Source organism: Amphibalanus amphitrite, unplaced genomic scaffold, assembly GCF_019059575.1.
Source record: "Amphibalanus amphitrite isolate SeventyFive unplaced genomic scaffold, NRLGWU_Aamphi_draft 000172F_arrow, whole genome shotgun sequence".
NCBI lineage: Eukaryota > Metazoa > Arthropoda > Thecostraca > Balanomorpha > Balanidae > Amphibalanus > Amphibalanus amphitrite.
This window is the reverse complement of record NW_024881667.1, coordinates 676,401-685,858: the sequence shown is the minus strand read 5'-3', so window position 1 is coordinate 685,858 and position 9,458 is coordinate 676,401. Positions and strand designations below refer to the sequence as shown.

Below are 9,458 nucleotides of genomic sequence, written 5' to 3'. Positions count from 1 at the left end.
AACACCCCCCCCCCCCCGAGCACTGTCTCCAGAGGCCATTGCACTCTGTAAAGTGCACAGCCATCGGGTTATCGACAACTTTGCCCGCCGGATGCAAGTGTGCCTACGCCCTGCAGCGCCGTGGCGCTCACCTGGAGCACATTGTGGAGCGTCAGTAAAACACACACTGTGCTAAAAGTATTCGTAGTGAAGACTTGAAACTTGGTGGATGTATGCTACATAGGTGTGGCCTTAAGTGACCGAAGTTTGGTGCTGATCTGAATAAAACTCCCGAAGTTATTCGAAATTTGGTGATGACCGTTTTTTTGTGTTACCCTGTACTATAATGTGTACGAGTATAACTTAGCTATTTTTGACGATATCGGGCTAAAACCTGCTTAGCTATATCATAAGCATGTTTTCCATCACATATATTCCGTTCAATCAAAAAGTCAAAAGGTTTTGGAAAAAATGAAAATATAAATTTTGAAATGTAATACATACAATTTTCAAAAAACAAATTGAAAATTAGAGATAGCAGTTTGATAGCACATTGTATTCTGAGTCCCGTCATGCAAAGAAATTGGATCCAGCTCATAAACTGAGCTCTTGAGAGCAATATCCATAGTTCAATGTTTTACGTCGAAATCGAACGAACATGACGTCACTCTGACGTACTTTCCGGCCGACCCATAGTAGCTACGAATTTCGTATTTTTTAACACAAAGTGTCAAATTGTTGCCGCCGAAGGTACATACTGAAAGTCACGCGTTCATGTGTCTCGCGGTTTAGAAGTTATTGCAGAAAAACGAGAGGGGGCTATGAATAGCCCCCTTCCCAGTGGGGCGCGGGTTAAAGGATATCATAAAAACCAAATTGAGTTTTACAATATCTATACCTTGGATGGTTCATACGTCCTACCATGAGGTCAGATAGGTCACTGGCATCACTACGTTTCAAGTCAATTGAGGAAATGCTCAAACTGCGTTGGCCACCGGCTTACAAGTCAGATAAGGCTCATTTTTGGTTTACGCACTAGTGAATAGATGCTTTAGATGCCCTGAGGGCACCAAACTTGTTCTTTTATTTTCAGGTCAGGGTCAGCTCAGCACAGGTCACGGGAACTTGCAGTCCACCGTTTTATCTCCGCTGCTCCTATAAGTTGATAAATTGCTGCGATTCGCAAACAAAAACATCAAACAGCATTATGCGAACTCAAATCGACCAGTGATAAAAGTCCTAGCTCAGAATACAAAGGGAGGCTGATGCATGAACAGCATTTGTTTAATGATTTGGGCTTAATTCATACCAGTGAACCAGGCATGGAAAAAATGAACGATTGCTGGTTTCATGGGGGCTGACCATCCCATTCTTAGCATTGAGACTAACATGAATGCTTGACTTGAGAAGTGCATAACAAATGATGACCCAAAATCGATGACGAGAATAGTACACCCCAACTATTGGTGCACCAGCGTATGACAAAAACCGGTTTAATGAGGCTCTGGCTCATTATTACACACTGACCTATCGGCGTGACCTTGCGTAGGACGGTGTCTGCGACCCACTATAAATGGTGGCATGTGCCGACTGTGACCATCAGTGCTCAGACGTCCTCCCTGAGATACACACACGTCACAGCAGTCCACCAGTCGCCGCTATGAAGGTGAGGAAGGTGAAGATATAGGTGAAGAGCGCTGCTGAACGGGTATATTAATTTTTGTTTGAATACGGGCTGAAATGCGTCATGGGGTTCACTTGGCACTTGTTCATTGGTTTACGCACATAGATAAACACTTCTATCGTGGCTTCTGTAAAAGAAATTAGGTGTTTTTTACTGATGAGCTTTTCGAACTGATATTATATAGCGGAAACTGTTTTTTCATGGAATTCCGATTACTAGAAATATAAATATGCGATTGCAGTAAATGCCATCCATACAACAAAAATGTCATAATGATTCGCATCAATAATCTTGACCACTGATCTGTTTGTTTCTCAGGTTCTGTTTGTCCTGTTTGCCCTGGTGGCGGCGGCCTCGGCCAGCGATCTGGGCCAGTACGGAGACGAGCAGGAGCACCAGGACGTCGAACACACACCCTACGAGTTCAGCTACGCCGTCGAGGACGACGACACCGTGTTCTCTCAGAGCGAGCAGGGCGACGAGGAGGGTGACGTGGAGGGCGAGTACGCCGTCAACCTGCCCGACGGCCGTGTGCAGACGGTCCGCTACTCGGCCGGCGACGAGACCGGCTACACGGCCGAGGTCAGCTACGAGGGCGAGGCCCAGTACCCCGAGCAGGACTCCTACGAACAGGAGGAGGAGCAGGAGGCTGAGCAGGAGGAGGAAGAAGAGGAGGAGGAAGAGGAGGAGGAGGAGGGAGAGGAGGAACTGGTTCCCATCTATGCCTACCGGCCCGTGTACAACTAACTAGTCATAGTAAAGGTTGTGTGCTTATCTTTCCTAGGGAAGGGTTTTTGTGAATAACTTTAAGTCTTCTTGCTAATTGTGTGCTATTTGCGATCATTACTCAATGTTTGATGTACTCTATGTGATGTTAAGTGTCAAATAAACATACTACAAAGTACAAAGATCAAAGTGTTTGTATCAACAATGAAGCGTGCGCATTGGGTAAACATAAATGTTCATAGACCCGGGAACAGGGGGGGGGGGGGCAGCGGGGGCGCTTGCCCCCCCCAACTTGGGAGCCGAGGGGGCGGCGCCCCTCAACATTGAGGCAGCGAGAAAGGATCTTTCCTTCCTTTTCCGGACTTCTTTCCTTCTTGTTTCCTTTATACATCTAAACATCAACACACGGCATTTTCCTTGCCATCTGAAAGCTTGCTGCTGATTGCAGTAGGTACAGTATCGATTTGACAACATCTGCTATTGTCATCCCGCTTTGGTTTGGGCCTGCACTTGGCCATATGTTTGGCAGGCCAGATTTTATAATGAACCATTTTGGGTAAACTTTGAGAAATACATAACGTACATACATACAACGGTGGTAAAATCGTTGCTATAGGTGTAACACAGTTTACCCGCGTCCCGCATGGGTGCGAGGAAGGGGTGTGGGGCAATGAGTGCACCGACGTGGCGCCCTCGGAGGGCCGGTATGGGATTAAAGCTCAGCGACACTAAGGGCTTGTGTGGTGCCTTTTGTTATCGGTAGCACCCTCAGAATCACCGGCGAAAGGCCCTCAGAGCCGGCGGTAAGGGGCCCTTAGAGTTTAGAGGCACTGGTGTGGGGCCGTCATGCAGGTGCCGGTGTGGGCACTCAGAGGTGCTAGTGTGATTCTCTCAGAGGCGCTGGTGAGGGTCCTTACAGGCGTTGCTATAGGCCCTCATAGACGCTGGTGTGAAGCCGTTACAGACGGGTGTGGGGCCTTTAGAGCTGCTGACGCGAGCTCTCTACAAGTCGGCAGGGGGTCTCAGTGACCGGCAAGGGGTCCTTAGGCCGACAGAAGAAGTCCTGTGGGGTTCTTTAGAGACCGGCACGGTACTGTCAGACACCGGTGGGGCCCTCAGAGTCACCGGTGTGGGGCCCTCAAAACTCACCAGTGGATGGCCTTTAGATAACATAACATAACATAACATGTATTCCATGTAACAACAGGCCACTTGGGCCCAACGAGGTTACAGGTAGGCGCAGGTGTTGGTTGGGTCCTCGGAGCCGCCGATATAGGGCTTTTAGGCACTGGTGTAGGCACTCAGAGTTGGGGGTGTGAAACCTTCAGAGACACCGATGTGGCCGTGGGCCCTCATAGGCGCCGATGAGGGCCCCACAGTTGCCGTTATGGGGCCCTCAGAAAAATAAGTGCGGGACCATCACAGGCGGGAAATGCCCCTAGAAGTGGCCTCTCATAGGCCGGTAAGAACTCTCAAGAGGCCAGTAACGGGCCTTTGGAGACCACCGAGGGGCCCTTAAAAGCCATAAGAGGCCCTCAGAAGCCGGCGTGGGGCTCTTATGGGGATCTTAGTGTGGCTATTTGGGGCCCGTGAGGTGTTTCTAAGTCGAAATATGGCAATCGTTAGCCCTCAGCGGTCAAATGGCGCCGCAGGGCTCCTCGGACCCCAGGGTCCCTTTGAACCAGATGGGGGCCCACGGTACGTGTCCCCTTAGACCCCTAGCTACGCCACTGTTTCATATGCATCATGTCAGGTATTTTAGGCTCGCCTCCCCCCCAACTTGAAAATCGTTCCCGGGCCCCTGTAAATGTTTCACACCAATTTGCCGGGACTATTTAAAGGGACCCTCCCACCTTAACATTAGATTTGAGTTGAGATAGCCAAAATGGGGTCCCTGGCTCACAATTACCGGTTTCGGCACTCACAACATCGAGAAATGCCTTAAATCGGAAAAATTGAATTTCAAAATTGCAGCATTTGGATCACAGGGGAGCACTGCCGCTTCAACCCTATTGGCCGTAGTGTCTAACGGTGGCGGCCATATTGCGCAGACCAGGAAACGGCTGCCGCCTGTGTTGAGGAATAGGGAATTCGGGACCTCGATTTACGTTTGCGGCCGCCGTATCCGTTACGTTCAAGTTACGTAGATACGGAACCCGGCATCTTACGCAGAATTGAGTGGGGAACACGATCGTATCTTCAAAATTCCTCAAATTCACTCGCCGGACCTACATTTGCCCCGGCCGAGGGGGTTGATTGAAATGGTATTCAAAGATCATGGCGAACAATAAAACATAGGTCTGTCGAAACTGACCAACGCTTATTGTCTATTGATGTAATCGCAAATACCTAATCTACTGATCAATAAATCGCCCACTGGCTTTTAGTAGGTGAAGGTCGTTTTCTGGGATAGTAGGTAGCCTGTGTCATGTGTGCCGTAGGCATTTTCAGAATGTCACCGTCAGCACCGTCACAAAACGTCAAAATATTCACTTCTCTAGCCTTCGCCAACAAGCGCAACATCTCTGACCCAGCACCTCAGTCGTCGCCTCCAATGGCCATGGATAGGTCTTTCCAGGTGACATTATGTAAGTGTCTTATGTCTCTTATCTTACCCCTATCAACAGCGCTATAGCTGCAGTCCAGCGATGACGTCCACAGTTAGCGACCTATCCGGCTTCAAGGCCTTCAAGTGTCAGCACCAGGTGGTCTTTGTACATATCTTGGATGACCACTTCAAAAGCAGGATATCAAATCAATATACCGAATTATATAGCCAATATGGTGCGTTCTGTCAGCTGTAGGACCATATTTTATGCCCGAGGTTGTAGCCCCCTGTGCCCTGGCCCATACCCACAATTATTGCATATGATTGTGACCCGCGCGCGTCATCACACATAGCTTGCGTGTGGCGGGACAGAACTTCCGTACCCACGCTACAATAATTGGTTGAATAATTGAGCGGGTCGTCGCGTTACCCAGTCGCGTGTGGGCCGCCGTCGCTCCGCCCAGCACAACTCTCGGCGCTCACCGGTCATTTGGTGCGCCGCTTCGTGAGGTGTCTTCCTCACATATTCACGAGCTCAGTCGCTAATTATCCGGACAGCAATAATCGGCCGGTCGGCGGTCCCAGCCAGATCAGGGACGGTTTCAGGGATGGATTTTGGATGGATTTAGGTAGGAGGCGATGACGGTCGACAGAGTAGCGACTGTATACGTCTCCATGATCGCCAGATACACACCAATTGCCTGTTTCGGTGACCCATGTGCCTCCCCGACTGCCGCGCCTGGCGGCGCCCCTGCCGGCACGTGGGAGACCAGCAGCTGGGTGCCGCTGATTTTTGGTTACCGATGACGCGGGTGCGCCGTGCCTGTTCCGTAATTAACGGCCGTCGTGTTATGGCCAATAGGATGATACAGAGCGGTTGATCGCAATCGATGGCAGCGCGGATTCACTGCAGACCTGCCTCGTCATACACCGTGGACGGCAGTGATGGGAACGGATCGTAGAGGTAAGTCTGTGCTGAATCGATGGTATAATGTTTGGTGATACTGGCATGGATATGGAGCTCACAAACAAAAGCCGCTACGGCTAATCGTCCAGTGGTAGCCGGTAGGTCATAAGGATACAGGCCTCCGCAGAGATTTGGTGGTGAGCTCCGAGATTACGCAAAGTAGACGAAAGCGAGAACGCGTCTTTCCTTTCTCTAGGTGAAGAGGAGATGGCGTCTACAGGATGTGAAGCCGTTGACGCACCTGTCTCGGGAACAGCGTCTAAACGTCAGACGGGAGGCGGTCTGGGTCGTTTTCAGCCGGTGGACCTGCCGCTGCTGCTGCCGGCGTCCTTCCGAGCCTGTTCCGCCGTCAGCTCTGCCAAGCCTCCTCCGCCTCCGCTTCTGCCCTACCCTGCCGGAGGTCTGACCATGCCGAGTCTCTGGTCGCGCCTACTGCCTCCTGCCAACCTGCCCTCCGCCTGGGGAGTCGCCGGTCCTTCGGAGACGAGCCCGCTGAGCTGCTGGATGCTGCCCGGACCAGCACCACCTCTGTTACCTGCCAGTGCCTTCACTGACCGTTACTCTGGCCAGCCAGCGCTGGATGAAGACCCCCACAGACGGAAGAGTCGGGAGGATGAAACCAGAGAGGCGGACAGTGGATTGGATCGGCCCCGAAGAGAAAATTGGAGGGACCGTGAGCGTAGGGATGACTCGACTGAGCCGGAAGCGAAGAGATGTCGAGCTGACGGTGCCGACAATGTTGTGACGGTACAGATGAAGGATACTCGGCCTCGTTCTCATTCTCCACCATTGCATGTTCAGAAGCTCCTTGGCATGACTGCTCACGACGAATTCCGTAACCATCGCGACACTTGCCCAGGTAAGGAGAGTGGTGACCTCAAGAACGGCGAGTCTCTGGTGGCAGAAAGAGAAGCTGAAACTGAAAAGCTGAAGGCCGATCCTCTTCGTCGCAGGCAAGCTGATGATGCCTCGTCAGATCAGAGCTCCAAGTGGTTTAACCCTCAAGAGAAAGACTTCAACTTCTCTTGGGGTGAAACTCTGGATGCTCTCCAAAAGTCAGATTTAGCGAAACGGTTTTCAAACAAAGATTTACACGTTAAATGTAATGCCAAGGTTGAGCCCGTTGAGCCAAGAGAGTCAACAATGCTGTCTTCAGATGTCTCACGGCTTCCCGAGTTATCAGTTCATACTCATTTTAGGGGTAGCAGTCCGCCGCTGAAGGTCACGACTGCATCAGATCTTTGTGGACCAACTTCCCATATGGCAAGCTCCAGTGCACTATATGGCTGTCAGAATGACAGTGAAAGCGGCAGTCAGGCAGACATTCGTAATCCTTTTCTTGGCAGTTTGAGTGCCATCAGCGTCAGGCAAACTTCCGCCTCCTCCAGTCCATCTCAAAAAGACAAGTCTGGAGGGGAAAATCTTCAGCGTGCCTGTGATCAAAAGTGTAAAGCAAGCGATGTCATCACTTGTCCAACATCCACCGACATCAAATCACCAAGGATAGTCACTCCAACGCTCTTAGACAATGCACCATCTACCACCAGCATCGCCGGCCGCTCATCTTCCTCTTCAGAAATGAGACTACCAGTTCTCGGTGAAAGCCGCCGTCAGAAGAACAACGAAGCTGCGAAGCGTTCCCGTGACGCCCGTCGGGCCAAGGAGGACGGCGTCGCGGTGCGGTGCGCCCTTCTGGAGGCTGAGAACGTCCAGCTGCGTCTGGAGATGGCCTGGCTGAAGAACGAGACGGCCAGGCTGAAGTACGTCCTGTACAGCACCTGAGGGCACGTGTTGTGAGCGACTGGAGGCACGGAAAGACAGGAGATTGATGGATGATTGTGACAGGCGTTTTTGTAGGTCGGGAATCTAATATATGCAGGGTAAGTTTTAAAGGGACAAAGGGGGAAGTTCCCCTTCGAAAATTCCGCTCCCCCTTTCAAATTTCAATTTGCGTTTCCAACCATTTTCAGTGCAGCGGGAACTCCAGATTTGGCCCGATACCGATCGGATGGTCGCTGGGACCGTCTCTTCGCACTCACTGACATATCGGTACAAGCGTCGGCGTAGAAACCGGTGGAGGATGGAGGGCATGAGTCATGACCTCCCCGAACTTTATTCCCCCTCTCAACTTTTCCTATAAAAGTAACTCTGAATATATGTGTTTTGCTAGTGTTGTCTGAACTGTGTACATTTTGCTTATGCATCTAATTCTTCAAGCCTTTTCCACATTAGCGTCGCCACGGGGGGGCAAGCGGGGCAGCTTGCCCCCCCAACCTCGGACCGGGCACCCCCTGAGATCGATACAGATCCGATGAGATTTTGGAGTCGGGAAAAAATGGGGGTACCTTTCTGAGAATGCCTGTGAGGTCAGACTCGGTTGCAGCAAGCAGTTCAAACCAGAGTCTGACTCGCAGTCGCCAAAGTCTTGAAGACTCCGATTCCAGACTCGGAAATGTCAATGCTGTGATTCATTCCATGTTCCTAGTTCGTTCTTTATTACATTTTACATACGTTTTTTCATAAGTTTTGGAGTGCTGATACAATTTTCGTTCAAAGCGTGAAACGAAATCTTCGGGGCCTTTCTCAACTCTCGTCAAATGTCTGCGACAGGCTCAAGTACAGTACAAGTGTTGCAGGGCTCATGAGCTTGCTTTAACCCTCAAGGGCTCCTAAGGAGCTCCACTGAGCCCTAAAGAAGCCTTCAGAGGGCCCGAACCGGCCTCTTAAAGTCCCACTGGTGTCCATGTTCTCTGAGGGCCCATACAGGGATATTTGAGCCTTCGAACATTTCTGAGAACCTGGCCTCTGATAGTTCAGCCAAACTTTTGAGGCGACAGACTTTGCTAACCCCAAGCCGGCATCTGAGGGGTCACAGCTCACGTGTCCCTCTGAGGTCCGCAACACATGTTAATTATGTCCCTACGTAGGGTCCTTAGGGATTCGACACAGACCCCCAGGGTTCACACTGCTATCCGAGGGCTCCAGGCTCACCCTGGGCCTAGTCTCTTAGCGCCCGCCGCCCACACTGGCTTCTGAGGGCCCCACCTTGGGCTCGGAAAGCCCTAAAGCACCACGGTACGTAAATATTTGAGGTGACCCACGCCGATCTCCGGAATCCTAAGCATGCTTCTGAGAGTCAGCACCGACCCTGAGTGGCCTAAAATGGCCTGGAAGTCCCAAACCTATCTCTAAGGTATCCCTTGCCGCTATGCCGTGCGTAGCTTCTGGTTCCGTTTAACAGTTTTTGTTCGCGTTTGCAGCGCTTCCCTTCACACGAAAAACGAGAAACTTTTGTTCACACTCGAGTGAACAAAACACTTCCTCTCACTGGAGCAAAGATGAATTACTTCCGATTCATACTTCCGACATTCACTCTCCGCCGAATGCCCAACTTAGCTACGATCGGCGGCTGGGATAAGTCCTATGCATTTCACGTAAAACCTCTGCATGCATGCGTGAATGGAGGTTTTAGCAGGGTGATCCGATTAAATGGAGCGTTTTCACCTTTTTCTGGGCAATGATCATGAGCGTCGAGCGTCTGCACAGGGGCCCTC

At 51.0% G+C, this 9,458-nt stretch overlaps 2 protein-coding genes across 2 annotated transcripts; both read left to right on the top strand.

Annotated features, from left to right (window-relative positions):
• Window positions 1-1,595: 1,595 nt before the first annotated feature.
• On the top strand, window positions 1,596-2,549 carry LOC122383758 (troponin T, skeletal muscle-like). Its single transcript, XM_043370509.1, has 2 exons — window positions 1,596-1,645; window positions 1,982-2,549. The coding sequence occupies exons 1-2, from the start codon at window positions 1,640-1,642 to the stop codon at window positions 2,408-2,410; spliced, it is 435 nt and encodes a 144-aa protein (XP_043226444.1). The 5' UTR covers window positions 1,596-1,639; the 3' UTR covers window positions 2,411-2,549.
• A 3,333-nt stretch (window positions 2,550-5,882) lies between these two features.
• Window positions 5,883-7,686, top strand: LOC122383766 (protein giant-like). Its single transcript, XM_043370517.1, has 4 exons — window positions 5,883-5,901; window positions 6,161-6,304; window positions 6,764-6,959; window positions 7,452-7,686. The coding sequence occupies exons 1-4, from the start codon at window positions 5,883-5,885 to the stop codon at window positions 7,684-7,686; spliced, it is 594 nt and encodes a 197-aa protein (XP_043226452.1).
• The last annotated feature ends 1,772 nt before the right edge of the window (window positions 7,687-9,458 follow it).

What these genes read in the sequence shown, in the direction of transcription:
- LOC122383766 (XM_043370517.1), top strand. An exon ending in TCTGCCCTACCCTGCCGGAG is followed by an intron (nt 6,305 to 6,763) that starts GTCTGACCATGC and finishes ACACTTGCCCAG; the next exon opens with GTAAGGAGAGTGGTGACCTC. An exon ending in ACTCTGGATGCTCTCCAAAA is followed by an intron (nt 6,960 to 7,451) that starts GTCAGATTTAGC and finishes ATCTACCACCAG; the next exon opens with CATCGCCGGCCGCTCATCTT.